This window comes from Pygoscelis adeliae, unplaced genomic scaffold, assembly GCF_000699105.1.
Source record: "Pygoscelis adeliae isolate BGI_AS28 unplaced genomic scaffold, ASM69910v1 Scaffold187, whole genome shotgun sequence".
Lineage (NCBI taxonomy): Eukaryota > Metazoa > Chordata > Aves > Sphenisciformes > Spheniscidae > Pygoscelis > Pygoscelis adeliae.
The window spans coordinates 334047-360062 of record NW_008825103.1 but is presented as its reverse complement, the minus strand read 5'-3'; the positions used below and the strand labels follow the sequence as shown (position 1 = coordinate 360062).

General features: G+C 43.1%; 1 protein-coding gene across 1 annotated transcript in view; it reads right to left on the bottom strand.

The window, feature by feature from the left end:
- The window catches only part of ANTXR1 (anthrax toxin receptor 1), a 105441-nt gene that overhangs the window by 21695 nt on the left and 57730 nt on the right, over positions 1 to 26016 (bottom strand). Inside the window, exons 13-16 of the mRNA XM_009327212.1 lie at positions 25515 to 25610; positions 15058 to 15099; positions 6824 to 6919; positions 6152 to 6319 (exon numbers count right to left, since the gene is read on the bottom strand). Of these exons, the coding sequence (XP_009325487.1) occupies positions 6152 to 6319; positions 6824 to 6919; positions 15058 to 15099; positions 25515 to 25610 (402 nt within the window). The remainder of the gene's footprint in view (positions 1 to 6151; positions 6320 to 6823; positions 6920 to 15057; positions 15100 to 25514; positions 25611 to 26016) is intronic.

Here is a 26016-nt window from a genome sequence, read left to right as displayed (position 1 = left end):
ATATTGCAGTGGTGGTGGGAAAAGAGCAGGTAGCTTCATTAACAGTAAGGAAGCTTGCTTTCCTGCGAGCTTGGGTCTCATGGCTGATAGTAACCTTCAGTGTCTGTGAAGGTAAGACCTTCCTGCCAGCCCGGGTATTTATAAGGTCCTTCTGTGACCCTGGTTCTCTGATATCTAATTAAAGACTCAATGTATACTCTTCCTTTCATGGGGACATAGGGTCTTTCTCCTCCCTTTTCAAGAAACCATTAGGGATGTAATCTGCTTTGAGACCTATATTCCTCAACCAGCGTGTTGAGCCAATGGTTCAAAGCTTATTTGGGAGTTGGAGGGATACATGGGTGGAGACAGACACACACACAGAATGACTGCATAGATCTTTTTTCCACAGGATACTGGGTGGGCTGGTTTTGGCTGGGGTGGAGTTAGTTTTCTTCATAGTAGCTGGTATGGGGCTACGTTTTGGATTTGTGCTGAAAACTGTTGATAACACAGGGATGTTTTCGTTACTGCTGAGCAGTGCTTACACACAGTCAAGGCCTTTTCTGCTTCTCACCCACCCCACCAGCAAGCAGGCTGGGGGGGCACAAGAAGCTGGGAGGGGACACAGCCAGGACAGCTGACCAAAGGGATATTCCACACCATATGATGTCATGCTCAGCATATAAAGCTGGGGGAAGAAGGAAGGGGGGGTACATTCAGAGCGATGTGTTTTGTCTTCCCAAATAACCGTTATGTGTGATGGAGCCCTGCTTTCCTGGAGATGGCTGAACACCTGCCTGCCGATGGGAAGCAGGGAATGAATTCCTTGGTTTGCTTTGCTTGCGTGCGCGGCTTTTGCCTTACCTATTAAACTGTCTTTATCATAACCCACGAGTTTTCTCAGTTTTACTCTTCCAACTCTCTCCCCCATCCCACTGTGGGGGGAGTGAGCAAGCAGCTGTGTGGTGCTTAGTTGCTAGCTGGGGTTAAACCACGACACTGAGGAAAAGACTTCCTAAGGCAAGAGCCAGGAATGTCTGTTATTCTCAAAGAAAGAAGCAAGAAACTCCTCTGTCAGACTCTTCTGAATTTGGACAGCACAACGTCTAAGACCTGAGGGAAGCCATACCTGTCTATCCCAATCCATATTTCCCCCTACATCAGAACTGGTTGAAGCTCCTGTCCCCTCTGACAACTTAAGAAATAAGTACCTTTTTCTTCCATTTCTCCTTTAGGAAACCAGAGGGAAAATTACAACTTTCCATGGAACAAAAAAGTCCTTTTTACTCCACAGTCCTAATTTCCAAGAGCCTACCAAGATTTCTTGGGAAAAGCCAAGAGCTCCATCTTTGGGAGTCTGAATGGAGCTTCAGGGTCTGCCTGAGACATATGGGTGGAAGAGAAGGAGAGTGGATCATGGAAAGAATGATGTTGGTTGAAGAAATTAAAATGGCAATGCATTCACTTGGAAATATAAACACTTCTGTGCTCTCTAGTGGATGCGTTGTGTCTCTGTGTTAAGGAACTCCTTCGCAATTGAAGCACAAGGTCGCTTGGAGGGAAAAAAAGGTCTGGAGGCAAATAAAGCTTTGAGTCCAACTAGGTATGAGAGAACAAACAATCAGAGCAGATGACAAATGAAGGAGGGCATAGTTTCAGCCATTGCTTTAACAAGAATGCATTGTCTTCCTGAATTAATGGTTAATTCAGCACTGTATCAACCCTGGTCTAGCGAATGACCTGACATCTAGAGTGCTCCTGAGACCTGGTAGCTGGTAGTGTCAGTTAGAGGCAGTTTTGTAAGCTGCCTATAAATCCAAGCTGCCCTTGGGCCTCTTCTAGCAAGGAAGCTGTGCCATGTCAGCTTTGTAAATAAGAGACAGGAGGGGCAAAGGCTAGAAAATGTGCCAGGGACACACGGCTTAGTAAATGCTTAAGTAGCTTCCACTTAGGATTCACCTGAGGTTTCTTTTTGAGAGCACCGGTTGTTGCTTCAACCTCAGGCTTGAGGCAGGTCCTGGATGTAAGTTTTTGTGGATGAACAGTGAGTTTAGCCTTGTCTTGTGGTCCTTTCTGCATTGTTTTTTAGAGACTGATAGTGGTCCTTTTGAAGTCAAACAGGTACTATAGATGTTCTGAGGAGGAGGAAGAAAGGGGAGGTAGCTAGGTAGACAGGTAGATAAAAGCAGAGGTAGAAATAGAGGAAAGCTGCTAACCAAACCAAAGCATACAGAGCTGCGTGGCTGGCTTTCGCAGGGAGCATGTCGTGAACCAAATTAAAACTAAAGGCATGGTCCTTTACGATCCCTCATTTGCATCTACATTTTGTGCTGCCTCTCCCTCTGTCAGATGAGCTGAGGATTTGGCAAGTTTCTTAAGAAGTTTTCAGACTTGTCATTCTCATTGGATTATTTGCACTGACTTTTCAAACTGTTGAAATGATATTTTAAAAGCGGGATAATCCAGTTGGCATCGTGCTAAGAAGTTAACAGCAGCAAAGAATAATAATAATAATAACAACCACAATCTGTTTAGTGTCAGTAGCCACATTTGGTAGCAAATAAGTCTCTGGAGCATTTCAAAAAGCAATCTATCCACTCTCAGCTGTCTACCTACCTTATAGACATTACTCTGGGAAGAAAAACTCTCCATCAGATAAACTGGCAAAAGGCAGAACACTAAGTAAAGCCTGGGACTTGTGCTGCATGGAGAAAAGGAGGCCGCCTGTTGGCCAGCAAGATGACTGGCCCTAAAACGTGAATTTCCTGGCTCATTGTCAGATTCAAGCTACCTTGGTTTGCTGTTTCTGAGATTTAATTCCTTGCCCTCCTCCTTTACCAATGTTTGGTTTTGGTTTTTTTTTTTTCAAGTAGCTTGTTACATGCATATTTATCTACCTTCCAAAGAGGTGTTTCAACCAGTCCAGTGGAGCGGGTGAAATTTAACATCTGCTTTAACCAAAAGAGCCGAGTGCACTTGGAGCATGGGGATGAAGGAAAATTTAAGCTGAGTATCAGGAGACATTTCCTATGGGTGAGGTCTGGTAGTCTGTGAAATATTCCCCCCTGAGAAGTGGTGGAAGCCTCTATGTTATTTTAAAAACCAGACTGGAAAAAGCAGTGAAGGATAGATTCGAGTTAGCAGTCCTGCTTTGGCTGAGAGTACAAACCCAATGACCTAACAGACTATCCCTCCTCGCCTCTCTCTGCCTGTTATGACTCTGATAGCTCCTCTGCATAACACAATGCAAATTCATCTTCATGTGCTCACATCTTCAGGACAAGAGCTTCTGCTAAGAGTGCTGATGAATTTTGCTGATTTTCCTGATTCCTTACTGCACAGGGAGAGTAATAGCAGGATCCCTGCTTCATAGGAATGATTCCCTTTGTTTCTGATGAGTGCTCATGATTGTACATAGGGAAAGTGTTGGATACAGTTATCCTGTCTGCATACACTGTCTTTTTGGGTGCAGTTCAATAAGGGGCGTGGTGGCAATTAATAATTAGGTAAATTCTTGTCCACAGACAGACTCAGGCTGCTAAATACTATCCAGATGTGGAACACCCCAAAGTTATGGGAGTATTTGGATATGGTGTCTTGGACTGGAACTGTCCTTATACTGTATACAATTTGAACGGTAGATGAGAGAGATTTCTAGAGTAATTAAGAATATCACCCATGAGATACTCCTAATATTTGTAGGCCTTCTTATAACTGAATTCTTGCTGTTACGAAGCAAAAGCTGTTCTTAGAGTCAGACCTGAACTTGAACACATTACATACATTGAATCTTTTCTCCAAGCCTCTCTTGAACTTTGGAGAATTTCCAGCTAGGACACAGATCTGCAAAACTTAACTCCTCTGTTCAGAACTGATTTCATATCATGCTGAATAAACTCTGAAAATTAACTGAAAGTCTCCTGAGGCTGTAATCCAACAGCATGAACTGGTGAAGCAAGAGGGGAGAAACTCAGCAGTATCCTCTATGAGAAAGGACCCGGCTCTCAACTAATGATCTCAGGTAGTTGTACCCACATGGATTCCAGCTGCCTTTGTGGCTGGGCTCTTTGTGCTAAAATCAGTGTTTCTGTCAGCTCCTCAGTGGTTAGAATATAGCTTTGTGTGCTGTGAACACTTCTGACTGCAGCATGCAAAAAGCAACTGAGCTGCGTCTCTCAGCTGGATGAGGTCATTTCCATGAGCACACAGTGGGAGTGAAAAATCTCCCAGATGGGATGAGGGTGTTTTACAAATGCTTTGCACTGATGCAAAATGACAATGCAATGCATTTAGGAACAAAGGAGCGGCTATATGGGATGGTGCTTACTGCATTCCCCACTCTGAACTGAAAACAGTTGACTCTCTAACCTGTCCCACTGTGGGAATGAATAACCTTCGTGAACACATGTTGAAGTCATTATAACAATTGCACATGACTTGTTGGTAGGCTATGTTTATTAGATGATAATCTTTAAGGGGGAAAAGAGAGAGGGCATTGGATGAAATTTTCAAAGAGGCTCACATTTGCGTATCCTCCGGAAACCACTCTTACTCCCTTGTGCATCCTTGCCATTCCCATCACTGGATTTGAACCAGCTGCAAGATCAATGACTGAGGAAAGCCAAAACACGTGACTTGCCTAAATTCCTATGGGCGCTGCTTGGAGCTGATCAGTAACAAGATACAATGCAGGGAAACCTGAGTGTACTGCAGTGTAATAAATCTGCATTGCAATAACTTGGCTAATAGAATATGTCTGACTAGATTGACTGCTGCTGGAGAGGAAGAAAACAGGAGAATAAAACCTCTGATTTCCAGCAGTGGGGCACTTCCCCATTCCCCAGCATAAAGTTTAAGGTGAGCTGTATACACCAAAATGTTTACTACATATGTTACACGCACTCTTTTTGCAGACTACTTGCAGATAAATTGCCTGTAGAGGGTTGCTAAAACCCTAACCAGCTTCTCCACTTTTCAAAATGAGATCCAAGCTCCAGTGGTGCAAGGTTGGCACTTGGATATGAATTGGGCATTTTCAGTCTTTTTTGAGATTGATAACTGCAGTGCTGCTACAAATAGCCCCAGACAGAAAAGAGACAAGAAGGATATAGCATTTCCCAAAAGAGTTAAACCTGAGAAATAGGAGTACGGGATTGTTTTTTTTTTTTCTCCTTTTCATTAAAGTGGTTCTACAGTAGTTAAGCTGTCCTCCTTTCCTGAGGACAGCTTAGTTTGTCCTGAATGCAAAAGATGAGCTTTCTGACATTGGAGTGCCCTCGTACCACACCCTGGATGATGCGACTAATATCTGTTTTGTGTGGCTTGTTTCTCTTAATCCACGAGAAGCATTCACATATGCAATGAAGAGTTTTGCTTCAGTGAAGTATTCAATTGCTTGCTTGTTTCATTTTGTACACTGCCAATCATTTGTATTAGTGAAGAGAAACTGAAGAACAGCTGCCTGCCCTTGGGACAGAGGGCAGAGAGGGAGAGTCTTCCCAGTTCCTGTGGGCAACTGTTGTGCAGCTTTGCATTGTACGTGACCCGATATCAGTGTGAATTTGACCTTCCACATCTGAGGCACTCTAATTCAGCCAAACACTTCTTGCAGGGCATCCCCTCCTTGTAAGGTGAGCATGCTGCCCTGCAGCAAGCCTGGCCCTGTGACCCATGCGCGCTGGCACATATCCATCTGCTGCACTGCAATCCTTGATCTGCCGAGGACAACTCTCCCTGGTGACACCTAGCAGCAATTTTCTTCCTATTTTCTCCCCTCTTTCTAAGGAAAGAGGATGCTATTTATTCCCTACGTTTCATATGCAGCGTGGGCTAAAGGGCCTGCCCCTGGAAGTGCAGTCGAGTCTGTAAGCACTTTACAGAAGCTAGTGACACCACCAGAAGAGATCAGGATCCTACTCTGGTCTAAGAAAGCAATGCAACCCCAAAACCCAATCAACCTGGTGGAAAATTCCCATTGCCCCACGTGGCTCCTTTCTACAGCACCTCCCTAGGCATGTGTTCAGTGGGACTCCCTCATGCACAGCTACTCTAGCAACATCTTGAGATCACAGGTTTGTGGACAGTTCTACATCATAGCCTCAGATGTGAAAACACTTCATACAGATCTCCTGGAAACATCCTATGCAGTATAACACTGGACTGGACTTACCTTGATTGGAGAGTACCACTTCCGAGGAGAGGAAGGCCTGCGCATGTTGTTCGCAAGGTTCCTGGGTTCAGGGAACTCGTATTCCTGTTCTGGCATCTTGACTCTGGCATTCTTGGCTTTCTCTAACTTAGCGCCTTCTTCTGTGGAGCCCTTTTCTCCCCAGCGCACCTTAAAACATGGCATCAGGGCATATTACAATAGTAGCTGCTGTAGAGAGTTACATCCCTGCTGTAATAACTAGATCCTGGTCCATATTCTCCCAGTGTCCAAATCCAAGGTGAAGAGTGAGCCACAGGCTGTGAAGCTTGTTTCTAGACTAGAGCCCAAATTTTGAACTTCTTCTTTGTGATTTATGAGAAATGTGAGAGTGAGGAACGTTTTCTGAAAAACTAAAAACATTTCCATGTAATTTGTATGGCAACACTGCCCCTGTATCCCAGGCATGGACGAGGATCTTACTGTACCAGAAGAAAAAGATAGTCCCAAACTTCAGGAATCTATGTTTGGCTCTCAAATATTCCTATATAAAAACAACCTGGGCTCAGATGTACAAAAGAAGCTTAAAGAAGTTTGTGCCAATCTCCTGAGTTTCTTTCTGGGTAAATTGCAGGGGGATATCACAGCTCAGTTCACAAATAAGACCTTCTGATACACGAACTGGTATCTAATTACCTCCATTCGTTTGATGCCACCAACTCCTCGTCCACCATAGTAAGAGGCATCTACTGTTGGCCATTTTTTCTTTGGAAGGCCATCATCATCTTCCTCCTACAAAACAGAAGGAAGGGATTGCACTGTTAGGAAGCATGACTAGAGATGGAGAGGCATAAACAGTCACAGGCTATGTGGTCCTTTGAGTCTGCTAGAGCCAGTGCAGTCAAGTTTCTGGTCACTCACTGGTTATTTTCCAGAGGATGTACACTCATGAAAAGAAAACATTTCATGATATAAACACCACCACCACTTGAAAGGTACAGTCCAGCTCCAGCAAGAATGTGCGGCTTTCCCCCCCCCCCCCCCCTTTTTTTTTTTTAAGGAGACTCTATCTTTCATCATCTTTAAATTCAGGGAAGTAATTTGTTTCCAAGTTGCAAGATCATTGAAGCAGCTACCAAAATAGCACTCAGCATAGCTCAAGAGCTGAGGTCTTTTGGCTGCAAGTCTGGTTGATATGCTAGCCATGAGTGATGGTAGCAGGGACTTACCTCTTTGCCATCCCTTCACTTATGCCTGTGCTTGGGGAGAGAAAAGCTGCTGCTCTGAGGAGCGTTCCCTGACTCATGGCTCCCCATGCTGGAGGAACCCTCCAGGGCCCAGATAAATCATCGTATTGTAGTTCAGATTTGACGGAATGGGGGGAAAAGCAAGCAAGGAAGTCAAATTTGCTCCCGAGTGAAGGCAAATTAGGAGTACATTTGGAAACAACCCCAGCATGAATGCCCAACACGGAGATGAGGTTTTTTTTGGGATGAGCTGGCCAAGCGTAATAGGATGGAAAAGTCTAATGGAAAAGTTACAAGAATGGAATTAGCTCTTATAATGAACTTCTGCCTCTGCTGGGGAGGCTGCCCATGGAAGTCCATGTGGCTTCAGTGATTTTCATGGGCTTATGCCAGCAGAAAGTCAGGCCCTGCGTGAAAAATGAGACTTAAATTCTGTACAAATTTGAATGTGTTCTACCCTTACATACCGCAGGCAGAAACCTATGGTACATCACCATACACAAAGCTAAACTTGTTCAGGACCCTGGCCTTCATGATGACATTCAGATACGGCCAAATTAACAAATCAGGAAAATGTCCTTAAGTTTATTTAAAATGAGCCTAGCTAAAGTTCTAGAGAGTGTATTCTATATATTCTATATTCTTTGTTGCACTACATAACAACTCCACATATGCTCTGACCTATATAGTGCCTTTCCCTTTAATTTCTACAGTTCAGGCTGTGAACTGGCAAAGCAGAAAAGCAGAGTTCATCAAAAACGTGAAGTATTTCCTGTGAAAAATGTGGAGAGAGATGAAAAATGGCTCCCTCTTTTTTTTCTTTCTTTAATTTTTCACAGGGATTTGGCAAAACTCCAAAACGTAGGAGATTTCCAAAACTGGAAAAGCCAAAAATACTTTGAAATTGAACTCCCCAGCAGGAAAACTGAAAAACTGGGGGAAAAAAATCCAACACAAACTATGCTTTTCATGTCAAACAAAAACATTTCTCTTTTTCAAAATACACATAAATTCGGCTGCAACATTTGTTCTGATCTAAAGGAAGAGCGAACAATTGAGTCATAAATACAAGGTGGTTCTTTGTCGTAGCTGACCTCTTTCTCTTGCTCTGGGTTAGAGCTGCTGAGGCTAAAGAGCTGCAACCTAAGAACTTAATATCTCTGCATGAAGTTTTCCATGAGGACTTTTTCAAAAAATTGGAATCAAAGCCATCTAAATATTTTCCTTCAGCAATTCTCTTTCTCTCTCTTCAGTTTAGCACAGACTGGACTTCTCACAACAGGAAATACCAAGGTTTAGGAAATCTTCCCCACAAGCCCTTAAAAGCCCTGCAAGTCACTTCAATCTAAGATAGGAGTGTTTCTGCCAGAACAACAACAGAAACAGCACACGCACAAAAAGACAACAGTGGACACTTGAAAAACAAAGGAGTCACAAGCTTCCTTCAGGATGAGTCTGTTTACATGTTTTGAAGGGCATGGGAGGTTTTGCAATACAAGCAAGAAAAAAAATCCCACCAGTGATGTCCTACACGCTTGGCAAATGTGCTCACAACACACGTGAGTAGCTAAAGGAAAGCAACTGGAAACTTGGGGGTCAAGGTAGGGAGACAGCAGGAGAACAAGAAGGAAGAGGCATACAATCCCCATGTCCAGCATCCTAGCTCACTGCCCCGTTCACAAGACCTGAGCCAATAAAACGAGGCTGAATTCTCATGTTATGGCTCAGTTTTGCCCATATTCTTCTACACTTAGCTACAATGGGGTTTTTGCCTGAGGAAGAACTGCATAAGGAACTTCAGCTCTGACCCAGCAGCAGTATAAAAAACAGCCCCGGAAAACTCAAGTGCATTTGAGGATGCTGGAAATTGACTGTACAGAACTTGGCATCTTTCCATCCCCAAAATCTGCTTTAGATGGAGCTAGAGTTTCTTTTAAAAAATAAGAAGCAGGAAGACAGAGCTACATTTCACAGTCAGAGATCCAGATTCATAACTGCTGGATTTCAGAAAACAAAGATCTGTGTTTATCTCAGAGTCCATGCCAGGCTCTGTATACTTCGACCCTGACCTGAGGGAACCTCATCTGTGGGTAACACAAGGATAATTCATGCTCCACTAGGGACATCTGAACCACTCAGGGTAAGAATTCAAACTAAATTTGGCCAGATATAAAAAAAGTTTGGACAACTTACCCCTTTCCCCGCCCTTATAATTATTTTCACAGTTGTCTCTGCAATGCCTGAATCTTGTCAGAATTTAGCATTTTTAGAGAGCTCTGCCTGCACAAAGCGCTGTAAGACATGACAGGACAATCATTCCTCTGAGTAAGAGATGTTATCTAATTTTACAGCTGAGGAAACGGTGGAGGTGAATACACCGTCCTCAAGGCTTCCGGCTCCTTACTGCCTCCTTTTTCTCCCAACACCAAACTTATTTCCAAATTGCATGGCCACCTCTCAGGTGCAGAGGCATCGTTACACTTTGAGGACACCCTGCTCAGTTCTCAAGAAACATTTCCTCCCTGCTGTGGCAGGTTTTGCTTGTTACATTATACTCTCCCGGGCATCTAAATTGCAACTGCATAAACTCATCACTTTGGTTTTTCTCTCATTATCTTTGCCTGTCACTGGCCCAAGCCTGCAAACTATTGTCAGAAAGCACTCACAAGTCACAAGAGCATCAAAGAGATGTTCTACTGGTGCTCTACTAAGGAGCAGACTGAAGAAAGAGCTCAACTCTCATGAGGCACCAAAAAATTCACATATAATCTTATCCTCGAGAAACAAATGCTTAGAAAACCAGCCTCTGTTGGTCTTACTGATCACAGAAACTCCTAGTTTATTTATGGTACAGATTCTTAAATATCCTGCCTGAACTTACATCCTCCAAGTGCAAAGCGCTGCATGGGCACAGGTAAGAGAGAACCCCCGTTTTGATGAAGATGAAAGAGAAAGGATGTTGAGTTATTCCCACTCTATAGCTCAGACACTGAGCTACAGGAAGATTAAATAAGGTCTTATAAGGTCAAGGGAATTAACACTGGCGCTCCCATTGCAACTGTGATGTGATTAAACCCAACTTTCACAGCCTCTACACTAACTGAGTTTGCTGTGCTGGGCCTGCCTAGATATTTCACACAAAATTTGGCCATAAAAGTCCACACCTTCATATGTAATACCTACACCTCATCTGTTGCCAATAACATCCCAAATCTTTTTCTTTTAAATGTCTGTCTCTTGAAAGGTTCCTTTACTCCTCCCCCCATATTCTGCCACTCACTGTAAAAGGGAAGGAAAAGAGCTGGCATACCACTGTGACCTGGCTTTATTTCAGGAATAACAGAATACATTTCCTGCCTTGGTGTCTACAAAAAATTCTTATCAGATCCTTTCTCTGGAGCTTATTTTGCTATCTCCCTAGCAAGGCTTTTCTGGAAGAGAGAGGAAAACAATTTGGAAAAGATTAATAAACACCAATAAGTGAGGGTGCAAGCAGCTCCTCGAGCAGATGAATCCCTGTTAGCCATTCTCTGGCCTCACAAATGTTCAGCTGTGGGAGAAAGAGATTAGTTCACAAAGATCAAACTGGTTCAAGCTGAACAGGTGGTTTCATCGATTGGCTTAACAATAGCTGCCATGCAGTGAGTTAAATTCCTCCTTTTCATGCTGGCCTCCCACAACAGTGATAATTACCCTTCAGCACCTCATGCCTGTGCTGCTGAATGGTCCTTTCTCTCCAGGACTTCCTTGTGTGAGTTTGCTTTGGTGTATGTGGGTAAGATGACAACAGACATAAGAATTATCCACTTACAGGCTGGTTGGTGGCTTGGCTCTGGTGCCATGCTAGGGGTGACTATGGAGCTTGGGTGATAGAACAGCATGGAAAAAATGGGTCTGAGTGATGAGGAAAGGGCACGCTCTGGTCATCTGGTGGATCTCCTGCCTGGTTTTGTGAGACTTCAGGGAACTTTGTGTCCCTGAATCCCTTCTGTGTGAGAAAGTGCTGCCATGACAGAAAATGAAGACACAGCAGTGTATTTTAGCATTGCCTGGTCTCTGTTTACAGGACAAGGAAGTAATGAGAAGACAGCGTGCCTCTTGGGGTTACTTTGGAGGGCTCCAGTCTATGCACCTGTTGACTGCAGTCAGAGTCTGTCCTTCTGTGGGACTGACTAGCAGCAGACCTCTGGCACAGGTCACGTAGCGAATAGGAAATTGTTGGAAGCTGCAGAGCCCTGCAGGTTGGGTTTTTTTGACGTAGAAGATGGGTTGCTATAGTGAGACCACCTTCAGCCCCATGGTAAGCTTCTGGTCTGAGTTGAGTAAGAGTTGTTCCAACAAGCCCAGCCTGAAAGTGATGGGACACATGAATAAAAGCAGCTGTGTCTTCCTCCAACAGGGCTAGAAAAAGCCTTCCTATCCACTAGAGGTAGAAGAATGTGGTTTTGATCCACCCTCAATGACTAATAACAGGCCAGAAAGGTGCTCACTGGCTCCTGGGGGCATTGTCTCCTGGAGGGATTCACCGCTTCCGATGGGCATTAACTCCATCTTTCCTGGCTGTAAGTAAACCCATCTGTCCTTCATCTGGGCTTAACCTCCTCTAGTATCCTGCGTTGTCTGAGGAGCACAGCAGTAAGTTGACGACATTTGCAATTTCTGAATGGATTAATTGGAAGTTTCTAGCCAATAATGATTTCCTTCACCAATAGTGAGCGTGCCTCCAATATGTCTCAAAAGGCCTTTAAAGTAGAGTTCAATAAAACCTTTGGCGGGTTTGACAGCAATGCTACTTTCCCTTCATTGTTACAGTATAATGCATTCTCCTTGCAGTGCAAAGACATATGGGCCTCAGCTCCCAAATCTGCTGATGCAAGAATTCCTCTTGTCTTTTTTTTGCCAAGATCTTTGGGAGAAGAAAAAAAAAAAATCTTACTGTAACTGTAATGCTGCTGCTTAAGGGATTAGCACTCTTTCATGCTGGAGACGAGCAGTTGCTAGGTTTTCTGCAAGGGAGAAAGCTATCTGCAACATGTAAGAAAAACGGGATTGCAGAAAATCAACTCCATCTTCTATTTGTTTTGAGCAAAAGTAGAAAATCTGGAGTATCCAGCCTTCTGTGAAAGCATCATACTACTGCCAATCCCATTCTGTGGACCAGGCTCTATAAGAGTAAATGGGACCAATGAAATGCACCTTTTCAGAGCTTCTGCTATTTTTTCACTAGTGGGAAGCTCTTGTGTCTGGGAAAAAACACATAGTACAAATCACAGCTTCAAGCCTTAGTAATTTTTTGAGCACTGCTCTGATGCTATATAGTTTCTAAAATAGTATAAACCATATTTTCTTTTTTAAGATGCCTTTGGCTGCTAATTGTATAAGATAGCTATAGGATAATTGAGTATTAAGCTTAGGGGATGTGCTCTGGTGGAAAGTACATTTGAAATTATACCATCAGACTAGTCCCTACAGTGTCGGCACAAAGCTCCCCACCCCAGGGTCCCAAAACAGTAAGAATAATAGCCGAAAGATTGTACAGATCTGCTCTTGTATTAACAGGGAAGCAGGTAAACTACAGGTAAGAGATTAATGCAATTTTTCAGGCACTGTGCAGTGTCCTACTCTGGATACAACCAAAGCCTGGACAAGTCTGCATTTAAAGCAGACATCTATGGGGAGCAAGCAGAACAACATTCTGCTTTTAAACAAAGAGGATTTGCCCCACGTTCTCCACAGTACAAGACCACGTTAATTTAAAATAAAAAGCCAGTGGCAAATACATTGCTAAAGGAAAGCTGTGAAACAGACAGATGAATTGAGGACTGTTTCATCCAAAGAGCTGCACAGACTGTTCTTCTCTGTCAGAATCAGGGCTGAGAGGAAATAGAATATGCCCACATATATCTTTACACCAGCTTAACTAAACTTAACCTGAGGCAAATATAACTGGTCTGCTGCAACTAGTTTATTTTGCAGCAACTGGTCTGCTTTTGCAGCACTTACTGGTTTGATAAAAGGCTTCCTTATACGTGAAGCACACCTTCCCTCTCAGCACAGAGATGTAATTTCCCCTTCCAGTCCTTGGCCAGTAACCCAGTATCCCAGAATTATGTATTTTAACTAATTTCAGCAATTGAATCCCTTGGCTTGGAGGCACGTGTGATGCAGAACAGAGCATGTGCAATTTTAAGTTAATATTTTCCTTTTCATTCAGAGGATAGAAGCTAACAAAGCTAGTGGATTTACCTACAGCCCAAACAGAAATGTCTACTTAGGGAAACAGGCCAGATGCCTGCATATAGAGGCATGGGGAACACTGGATCCAAACACAAATGTCCCTTGGGTCCAGGAATGTTCAGATTTGGAGTTTTGCTTCAGGCTTGTTTTGAAGTGCCACCAAGATGGAGGTTCTAGTACTGGCCTTGGCTCCAGCTGCCCTGAAATATTTCTCTGTGCCTAGTGCAGGCAGAAGCTAGGTTGGATTCCACCCCTGTAGCGTTGCAGAGGACTGAGCATTAAGAATGTCTGTCTGCCTTGGCACAGAGAACACTCACTGGGCCAGACTTTATGGAGAGCACAGAGGATCATTTCAGCATGCTTTTCCACTTGCAAGCTGAAGCAGGCAATGAATTTGTCTCCAGATGCAATAAGCAAGGCGAACTAACCAACCAAATCACTCTGAGCATAGATCTAAGTCTTCTCTTACTTGCATAGTTAAGAGGAACTGATCCAAACCCCAGTGAAGTCAATGGAAAAAACTCCCATTGACATCAATGCACCCTGAACACAGCCCAGTGACTTTTCAATGAAATCCCACGTGCAAAACGGTGAAAGCAAAGAGGAGACTCATTGCGTGCTGAAAGCAGAAGGACATAGAAAGAGGCAGATGAAAAACTGGGCATATTTCTGGGGAGAGTCTACTAATTAAGTAATAGTGACATAGCTTTAAACCATTTGTTGCTAGATTAATCTAAAAAGAGTAAGCAGAATTAAGATGAAGTTTTAATGTTGCTTTACCATTTCTCTCCATTAAAACTTCCCTGGCTACTGCAGCTCTTCTGATATCAAGATGATTTTACATTTGCCCAGAATCTGGTTCGCTGTCTTCAGACACAATGCAAAGACTGTGGGCTTCCCTTGCTCACAGCAACTGTAGTCCAAGGGATCAGCATTGTGAGTTACTGCTCAGCTGCCAAGAGCTGTTATATATGCTAAACCATCAAAATCATTACCGTGCCATTCCAGGAAGGCAATTAAGCATATGTGTAGGTTACATTAACTTCAAAGTTAAACATACGCTTAAGAGTTGTCCTTTTTGTGAATCACAGCCAAACTCTGCAGTGCTGTTCTGACCGAGTGGAAGTATTGTCTGCCTCTGTCCTCCTTCCCTACCTGCTCCATGGAGGTACTGTATACACAGATCTACAGTCACTCTTAAATAAATAAAAACCACACCTCTACCTCTGTAGAAAGCAAAGTGAGCAGAGTGAAACACACATGGCACACATCAGCTAAAAAGTCCCTAGTTTAGCTAGAACACTATTGACTTTAAGGCTACAGAGTGAGCACAAAGGTTTAAATGGTCCATACTCTGCCATGCAGCAGAATCACAACCTTTTGTGAGGAGACTGAACAAAATCCTGTCCTAAACATTGAAGAAATCGAGTTGTCAGTGCTACTCACCTCGCTGTCTTCTGCAGGGGGTGGGGGAGGCTCTTTGATGATCTAGAAAGATCAAAGAGAAACAGAATAGTAAATCCATACTTTGTTCTTTAGCACAATTCAAGTGTCACTTAAAAAAAACCCAAGCAACAAAACAACAGGATATGCCGCTGTGAACATCTCTGTGTCATCGCAGGGTGACTATGTGTGCTACTGGTGTCACAGTCACTGAGAGTAAGAGGGGCAATAGGACACGTCCCAAATCCCTGCCATACAGACATTTCCTAATTACAGCTCCAGACTCATATTGGTCATTAGGTGACCCCTGCCCTATATGAGGTAACAGCAAATTCAAAGTCATGTATCTTTGATTCTCTAGCCTCCTAATCCCAGTAGGAGCCATAGTCAGTGCTGGCTCTAAGCAACAGATAGCAATCACTGTTTCACCTGAACAACCATGCTAAAAATCAGCGTCTCCTTCTATTGGCCACTGCACATGCGTACAGATCTTGCCTCAAAAAATTTACAGTCTGAACAAAGGCTGGAAAGTGAAACGAAGGTGAAGTAAAATGCCCTGGAGACATTGCAAAGCAGTAATAAACCTCCAGCCTCTGTCTCCCAGGCCTGTACTTCATTCCAGAAGGCTATGCCACCTCACGCTCTCATGAAAAATGCTTTTTACATTATCAGGCTAATATAGTTCACTCTCATAAGCTTTTAAAAAAATATAAAAATATATATACATTTGATTCTCTCCCAGGGTTTCTAATAAAGCAAGCAGGGCGAGGTTCTAGATCGGTCCAGGATATTCTCCATAGAAACAATTTAAGTTTATGTGGGCGTGAGGCTATTATTTCATGCAAAAAGTTTGCATCTAGGGCTCGGCAGGCAGTTGGCTATTATCACAGCCCTCCACTCCAAGAGCAACAGAGAGCCTTCCAAAGGGAAAGCAGTTGCATACAGGCACGTCAAATATCTCTCCCTTACACGAGACGCACCCCAATGCACAGCCATTGCAGTCAACAGATTGAATTCAGCCAGTCATGTCAAGGCAATTGCCCCAGGGATGGATTTTTTGCAGTAGTTTTAAGTCCATCTGGATGAGGGCAGCTCTTTACACACCAGGCCATGAGTCAGATGCTGTCAGGGTGCTGAGCGCCTGTGGAGATAGCACTGAGTGTCCTCAGCTCCTCTCAGGACTGGCTGTAGAGGCTGCCTAGGCATAGGGTACAGATGTGTAGGCTTAAAAACTACCCTTAAAAAAAAAAGTCACAGTCCCAAACAATAATAGCTTGGCTGTTCAAATGCAGAAAGGGAAAATGACAATCACATTAAAGGCCCAGAAGATATAAATATTTACAACAATTCATCTCACTCGTGTTTTTCCTTCTCTGATGAGCTCACTGTTTTTATTTTCCTCTGCAAACCAAGTCATGCAATGTGGCCATTAATGAAGAGCATATGCCTCTGGCTAAGGAGGAGATCGGGGCTGGATCAGTCCTTTGTTTGTATCTCAGCCCAGAGCAATGATGGTTGTAGAGCTCTGCCACTACCTGTTCCTGGGCAGCAGGGCTTTTTTTTGGTGGCTTACAGTGCCCTCGAGGGAACCTCTGCTAAAGAATCTTTGTGCTTTAGGAATCAACACTGAATCTTTGTTTATATGCACAGAAGCACAAAGCACACGTGGAAGCATGAAATGACATTTGAGGAGCATGGTAGGCGCACCTGCTGCCCTGCTCACAACATCGCTCATTCTGACATAGCAGAACTGTGGGTCAGGCTGTGGCTGTGAAGCCACTGACCACATTAGGGAGAAAGGGCGGGGTGATGCCCCAGAGGAGCTCAGGCTGACTAGCAGAGCTGGTGAGCGTCTGATACAGCATCCATCTCTCTGTCTACCTAGCTTGTGCTTGCAGTTCTGGGGGATACCAGCTCTTCCCCTGATGGAAAGCAAATGATGAAAAGCAGATGAAAAGTTGTCTGCATCAGAGTATTACTCTGTGGAAGGGAAATCATGGGTATCAGTATGGTTTATTCAAAGTGCTGCTCCTTGGTTTAAGAAGATGGAGACAGCATAATCTCTTACAGGTCTCTTGACACAATAAATACTGACTCGGTGTGTACAATGCACCAAAATACATAGAAGACTTTCCTAGCCATGTTTTCAGATACATTTTGGTCAGTGTGAGGGGTGACACTTGCCAAGAGACCTCCTTTTGAACCAAACCCCTTAATCCAAACCCATTGGATGCTGAGAATTTTCAGATATCTGATCCAAAATATACTTATTGGAAGTGGCCTTTGGCCTTATTCCCTCCTCTAACATTACTCTGGTGGAACATCATGGGTTCCAGTGGAATTTCTCTCATTTGCATTGGCATGAAACATCAGGATAATCTGTCCAACATATTTGGTCCAGCTAAGCATTCGAACACAGCTTCTCAGCCAGTATCACTAGAAACCCTTGAGATTACAGACTTGGAAATGAAGAGATGGCTGCGTTTTTCATACTTTTGCATTCCTTCTCATAACATATGCACACATATACACACAAACTAACTGATTTCTATAAACAGATCAAGTTTTTTCTATCATGGTCCAAGAGAAAAAGAAAGAAATTCCTTCAATTTTTAAGTGCTATGCACTTCTAAGAGCAACTGAACACCCCATAAGCTGGCAACATAGATTGGTTTGTTTGGATAAGTCCGGAGGTGGGGAGAGTTTAGTCTTCTCTGCCTTTGAGCCTGTACGAACTTTCAAAGTTCAAGCCTTACCAAAAAATGTATTTTCTGTCTCGCTGTCCAGGTCTGGAAAGGCTTTTGGTCTACAAAAAGTACAAATCTTTTCCTTCTCCATTTTGGATTCTTATAGTTACAGCTGTATATGCACAAGACCCTCATTCAGGGATACTGGAGGCAGCGAAGCAAATGGGATCTTTGTGCCATCTCACAAAAGAGCCGAATGGCAGTGCCTTATGCCTGCTCATTTTGCACAAATAGAAACAACTACTCAAGTACAAGAAAGAAAATGCCATTACAGGGAACTCAGTGAGGATTCAGCCCACACTGGCACAGAAGACTTGAGTCCGCCACGTTTTGTTCTGGGCTGCACCTCTCGCTTTCCCTCTGCCCTGCCCCGCCAGATGACACACATGGCCCTGCTGATCGCGATCAGCTGGGAGCATGCTTGGCCAAGCAAAATGCTTAGGCTAGTTTAGCTTGGCAAGGCTAAAGTGTTTGTTCATGTGTGCTGCAATTGTTTTGATAACCCCAAGCCATTTCTGTGATTGCTGCTGCAACTGTATCTCCTGTCCCTGTGTTTGAAAGAAGAAAAAGATGATCATTCAGCAACTGTGTTTACTCACTAGGTGAGGAATACATGAGGGCTTCTACATCATCACTGTGCTGTAAAAACCTTACAATGTGGTCTTTTGTTTTCAAGTAGCAAAGGCCTGTGGGATGGAGAGGTGGCCATTGGCTTTTCTTGGCAGAGGAAGGAACTTCGAGAGTAGTTTTCAGCACTTCTACATACTTAGCTGTGAAAATTCAGGACAGTAAAGTAATTCTTTGCCTTTCTATCACCTTTCATCACAGATCTCAACATGCATGTGACTGACACAGGTCTCTTAGCTGACCCACCCTGATGTCACAGATGCATGGAGGAGCAGCTGTTTCTGATGAATAACCCAGTGTAAAAGCAGAGGAATGTTATTAGCCACCTCCTAGAAGTTTAAAAGCATTGGAGAGAACAGGTTTTCTGTTGCCCTGAAATTTCCGTAGCCATTCAGGCATAAGAGAGCCAAATTTTGCATATTCCAGGAATGTGTCTAGGATGCTTTCCATCTTGGGAGACCAGATAACTCCACCAGTTTACAGTGTCCAGCAAGCACATACTCAGTAACTCTCCCTGGAGTTTTATATGATAGATAGGGGCAATATGTTTCTTGTCAGTGAAGTGTGTCTGCTTTAAGATGGAACAGATCATCATTTAAGTTGAGGGCTACATGATAAAACAGTACAAAATAAGAAATAAAGGACTTCGCCTCTAATTAGGACTAAAATTTGTGAAGGGAGCATGTAGTTAACTGAGCAGATTTTTTGTCCTTATTTACCTCCACTCTTCTGGAAAATACAGAATATCTATTTTTGCTATCCTAATAAGCAGGGTTTGTTTTTTTTTTTTATAGCACTAACTGTGACCCATCTGACACATCTTTTCTTTTTTTCCCCTTACATATTTATAGTTTTGACCTCCTCTAAGTCCTGTGACAGAGTTTCATAGTTTAGTTATGAGTTGGGTAAAGGAACATTTCCTTTTTATTTGTTTCATATCTGCCGTGACTTCTAAGTACCCATTAAATCCTTGGAGATTTGGTCTACACTTCAAAGTTTCTAATACAAGCAGGAGCCTGTCCCTATTTCTTCATCTGCAGTACAATACATTCTTCTTCCTAGACGTAGTAGTAAGAGGTAAATGAAGTCCAATAAGAAAGCTAACTCATACTTTTAAGTCAACCTCTCTTGTCAGCCTGGAAGCAGATCCAGGAATCTCAATTTTAACTCATTAAAACTGGGAGGTAAGGCTGTTTCACACCTAAGACTTGAAGCTGATGTGCACAAACCACATTCAATACAGATCATAGCACAAGTCAAAATCATCCACTTATGAAAGACATGACATCATGGAAAAACAAGCCCTCCAATTAACTAACTCTGGTACAGTTTGCAACTGAACGGGGCTGACATGCAGTTCTCCAGGGAATGCATGAAAAAAATGTAGCATCTGCAAAGTTCATTCCTTTTCCTAGGCTATTTCACTTACAGATAAACAAGGCCAGAACCAGTGGTGTTTGCTCCAAGTGTCTTCCAACAAAGGTGGGTCAGACTATATAAATGAAGTTCCTTTTCTGGACTAAAGAAAAGATCATGGATACTTTCAGCTATATGCAGAAGCCCTTGCCCTCACTCGCTGATTGCTAGTGAATTTTCTGGTTAACTAAGACTATATCCTAAAGACCTATTTCTCCTTAGCTGGGCTGAGCCAACTTTCTTTGGAAGAGGTGAGAGGCAGCCAGGAAAAAAACAAAGGAAGAAATCATTTTTACTGAGTTGATTACTTCCCATGCAGGACTGGGGCAAAGAACAACAGTGCCTTCTCCGTGTTACGTATCTGTTGTGGTCTGGAACAAAGGGTGCTGAAGCTGGTCAAATATAATTGCCCTTTGGATCTGGCCTTAAGGAAATGCATTAGCAAGTAAAATGGTTTGGGAATCTGAAGTCTAGACATGTCATCTACAGGCAAATGGCTACCTTCCTAACTTTCAGAGGGCAATGCTTAGCACTGGAGTTCCAAAGAGGGAACTCCATGGAGATCTTTCCTTTTGGACACCCCATAACTGACGGACACTTTGGAGAATTTGGCTTTAACTTTTTGGTAATGACACATCACTACAGCACATCAAAGCACCCTAGTTCAGTGCCTGGCACACACATTGTTCTTTTAGCCCCTTTCTCTACCTGGGCTGCTGTAGAGCTGGATGGTATTAGCCCAGGCAAAATGCCTCTGCTATGCTATTTTCAGGATCCATGCTAGCCTGTTTAAAGATGGCCAGTTATAGGGCATTATATCCATATCTAAACTATCCTGATCTGACTGACAGGAGGCTGAGAGGAACAGTGAACTGCTGTGGGTACTCTGGATGATCAATAAGACTGTCTTTATCCTTCTGCTGCCCTCTGTGCATAGCAATTGCAAAGTCAGGTTCTGTTGTTTACACTACTTTAAACCTACAATAACAGTGCTACCTCCAAATGTTTTGGATTGACTGTGCTATAAATGAAGACACTCATTTGTGGCAGCATGCATGGATTCAGAGCTTGGATGCCACACACCACATTAAGCTCCAATAAATTCAGTGAAACTGTACCACATTATACTAGGGGAGTGCTTGCCTCAATAGCTCAGATCCGAACCAAAGGCAGGGACCGTGGGGTCCACAAGCAATTTCTGCCTGCACGTTTGTGTCTCTTTCTCTTGGTTTGTCTCAATAATGTTTCAGATGATTCATGACCCTGCTCTCCCTTCTCCCAAAATCATCATAACTGCAGAAAAAAACCCTGTGCCTCGTGTGCATATGGGAGCGGGTGGGAATCAGAATACGTGGACCTTTAAGTAATCTCCATCAAGCCAACATGCACCATGTAATTTTATGACTCTTCAGGGTTGCTGTAGAGTCTATGCATTTCCTCCCCTCCTCTTCCTCCAGTTTAGCCATGATTTTCATGTGGCTTTAATATATATTTTCTGTATTTTCTCCATCCAGCTTTTTGTTTCCAAAACTTCTGGTCAGCTGCAGTACAGACTGAGAGCCAAACAAATTGCTGGGTTCTTCCATGCTTCCTTCCAGAATCATAGAATCATAGAATCATTAAGGTTGGAAGAGACCTCCAAGATCATCGAGTCCAACCGTCAACCCAACACCACAATGCCTACTAAACCATGTCCCTAAGCGCCTCATCTACCCGTCTTTTAATACTTCCAGGGATGGTGACTCTGATGAAGAAAGCAGCTTTAAAGTTAAAACTGGTGTTAGATGCCTAAATACCAACACCTCATTTATATGCCATCCACACCCCTCTATTTAAAAAAGCTGCAGTACAAAAATGAGTAAGATGGTGCATATATTTTAAGTGGGCAATCGACACGGACCAGCTTCTCATTCCCTCAGGCCACACTGTATGGATACATAAGGGAGGCAAAGACTCATGTTTACCTCATAAAACTGTAAGGAGATGGGATGTACGAGCATGTGGGGAAATGCTTTGAGTCTCAGTCTCAGCTGCACCAGGGAGATATTTCCACTCATATCCTCTGCATTTTAGCCCCTGGATTGCCCTAGCTCAGATTCAGCCCAAGGCTTGGGGCAGGCTGAGTAGCCACCACTTCAGCTATGCCAGGGCTAATCTTTCATGCAGATCCTGTTCAGGTGCAAAGCATGGCCCAAACATAACTCACTCAGCCTGCCAATTTTAAGTGTCTATGGGAGACACTTGTTCAATGTGGTCCTGTGCATTGGCACAGGGAAACTGTCCCAGCATAGACAAGCCTTCCAACTATTGCATTAATTAAGCCTTCATTATATATCCAAAACACTTTAAACAGCTCCATTTCCAAGCCAATCTAACAACATGCCTGCAAAATCCTCCTTAAGACAGTTTTGGAGGCTTATTATCTATTTGGCTTACATCCATATTAAAATCTTTTTGGTTTGCATCAATATTAAACCTAAGCCTTATGTTGGCCTCCTACCCAGAACGCTTTCACCCTTGGGCACCTAAATAGCCTTTTGCACGCACAGTTACTACTACAATTGCTCAGACTCCTTCAGGTTATGCTGTGTTCAGGAAAGAGGAGGAATGGGAAGACAACAGCAAAATGCCCACTAACATCAATGAGGCTAGGATCTGGCATCTGCTGTTTTGCAGATATGTTCTGCCCAGGCAAAGTGGGGTTGTCCTGCTATAGATGTCTTCATATTTGCCATCATTCTTCTACCGTGTATAGTGTTGGGGATGTCAGCTTAGCAGAATTATCTTTCTTTGTTTTCTGTTGTTGAATAAACATCCTTAAAACCTTTTGAAAGGTTAGTACCTGGCTCCCATGCTTTTGTAATATCCCCCCCACAGATATCAAGGGAAATTTTGCCTGTCCTGGTATCAGGCACAGCAAAGACCTAATTATTGTTCTGATCCACTAAGCAACAATTGCATCTACTGTAAACTGAGTGGTAAATTCCAGACTTCATCCCAGAATACTTCTGAGACCAATAAACTTGGAAAGAGCATTTCTTTATGGGTGCATGCCAAGGAGATACTGGGTTCCAGATGAATCTCCAGAGTAAGTCTATTGACTTCAGTCCATTTACTCCAGGGATGAAGCTGGCTTGGTGTCTTTCCTGAAGAACTGCTGGATAATGATTCCTATTTAATTAAAAAGCATGCCAAAAGGAATTTCAGGGTTTAGAAATGTGCTTGTCACTCAAACAAATTTATACTTGGTAAGAAAAAAAAGTTTGTTGTGTTTTTTTCTTTTTCCCTGGACACATACAGAATTATCTCTGAAACATCCCTGGGCTTGAATCCACAGCAGTGTCTCTGGGTCTGCGGTTTGATTATTAGAGGTTATTGCTTGCCCGCCTCTCTTGTCTGTTGTGCAAGCCAGTTCCTCTGCCCTTAATTCACTCTGGGCTTCTGACAACACTGCATTCCTTAATGTGCCATTACCAAACTAGTAAATAAGCACTGCTCTGCTCTTTCTCCCTACCCTAAGCCAAACAGGCTGGGTACTCCTTTGTGGATTTATCTTTAATTTTACAGAATCCTTGGGTAAGCAATACACAGTAAGGTATCTTAGCTGCTGATCTACTGCCATACATACGGGACTGCCATCCCAGAAAGATGGAAGAGATTTCATACAGGGTCTTGAATTAAAATCTTCCCAGCAAGTAGAGGGATGTGTTTGACTTACATTTGGAAAACATCAGTGAGATAGCAGGATCTCCAAGTGGGGACTAAGAGGGAATGTGGGAGGTAAAGGAGGAGAGAGAGCAGGGAAATGCTTTTATCTACAACAAACTTTTTAAGTACAGAATTTAAATCTGGAAAATATTAAGCTTATAAAGTTTCATGTGGACAAGAGACTCCCTATCTCTGCTGCACCGCCTCATTTATCTGGACTGTATTTCTCACACTTCAAGAACGCTGTTATACAACCACTATCCTCATATCATTCCACTGCAGCAGACCCATACCACCCTCTCCAGGCATAGCTCCATATTCCCTTTACTTCATAACCTGCTGCTTTTATTCATGCCTTTTTCCTATCAGCTTCATCCTTCTGCTCTAGCAAAACCTTAAAATGGCAGCATCACTTAGAGCCTTTCCTTGTATCACTTTAATTCTCCACCAAATCCCAGTGTAAACATCTGTACAGCACACATCTCCATTGACTTCTATGCAGATGCACCAACAAAGAAGTTGACCCAACTTCTCTGGGAAAGTGCCGTCTAGTTTAGACAAATAACTCTGAGCAACCTACCACACTGCTAATCCTTTGTCCATTTTTAGAACTGATTTTTTTATTGTTCTGAAAAGTCCAAATAAATATTTTTTCCCTTCTGGTTTTCATCTCAGGACAGAGGTGTCCAACTACTGTGAAAAGAAGCGTTTTACCCCTAGCATTTCCCACCAGAAACAGAAATGGAAAACTAAGATTTTTCCTGTGAGATTTCCACCCTTGTTCTGGATAGAGATATACATCTCACCACAAAGACTCGTCCTCAAATGTGACTGCTGCTGCAGTTTGTGGTTCCAAAGCTCTCAGCACCAGATAGTAGGTTTGGTACAACAAGGTGCAAATTTACAACACTGGGTAAGTGATTTAAAATCAGGAATAATGATAGCGACCCAGAAACTGGGGCCAGTTTGGGCAGTCTTAAAAGAAGCATCTGAAACATTACACACAGCCAGTCACCAAAACCGGACTCCAATTCTGCTGACATTTGTACATTCCTAATTCCTGTTCTATATTTGCAGCACAAACAAGACCCAAAGCAAGAGCAGAGCTTCACTGTATTGTATGTTCCACAATAATCAGTCTTTGCTCTGATCTTCATTGGAAAAGGCAGCCCTAGGGGATGATCAGCAGAGATGTACAGGGGTATGACACGTCCTTGCAGACAAACAGCAGGGTCACGTGCGAGAGAAAAGCTTGTCTTAAACCCTGTGATTTCCTTCTTGCCTCCCTTGACCTCTTCCTTCTCTCCTGTTTTCTTCTGATTTCTGTCTGCCTTTTTTAATTATTAACCCTGTGACTGTGCTTTTTAATGCTGCAGAACATTTTGTGAAAAAGCATGGAGGAAAGATAATGCTCAGTGAAGCTCAGTCATACTTCTACTGATACTGTCATTTGGATATTTTAAAGTGCTTTTCAGACATGGTGAGCCAGGAAAAAAGTTAATCTTGCAAAAATTTGCACACTTAGAAATGTCTTTTCCTTGTACCTGAGGCAGAACAAGGATTCCAGCCTGGGTTCAGCATGCCTGCCCTTCTATAGGAGCCCTGCAGCATCAAGATACTGACACAGGGCTTAGAAAATCCAGAAGAGCCATTCCTTACTAAAAAGGCATAGCAACTAATACGTTTCTGCAAACCATTTCCATTTTGTGATCAATAAATAAGACTAAAAGGCTCCTGACAAGGTCTGTGTGTTCGCAACATTGCTATTTCATGGGTATAATCCAAAAGTCAGGCAGATGAAATAGAAGCACAAAACTGTGCCAGCAATAGAAGAAATACCGTCTTGTTCAATGACCTATGTCCTATGCTTTCTTACTGGAAAACTTTGCCTCCTTCCCACTCATTTCTTAGATTCAGGCAACACTGAATTGCTGTTTTGTATTAACAATTTCTGTCACTTACCACTGTGCAGCAAAGAGGCCAGAACCACCAGAGAAGAACCAACGCCAGCAGGAGGAAGAGAATCAACAATGCAATAGCCAGGATGGTCCCATCTGACTGGAAGAGAAACACAGAGAACATGTGAGCACCACTAACACAAAACTCCGCTCTCCACGGTACCTCACCTGTGCATCCTGCTTCCAGGCAAGTACATGCCCCAAAGGCCATTGCCATACTCCATTTATTTTTCAGACAAAATGCAGTTTTCCTCCCTCCTCATACACCCAAATGTGGCACGCACCCCCCCAACTCATTGCAAAGAGGCTGAAACATCTAGTTCCCTTCTGAGAGAGTTACAAGTTTTTTCTCAATTTTCTGAACCTCACAATTACGTAAAACACTTACTTCACTTCAGATCAAAATTAGTGTAATATTCCTCAGAGTATTGTGAAGACTGAAAAAAATATTTAAAAAAGGCTCACAACACAATGTTTCATTGCAGTTTAAGCATTCTCCTTTCTTT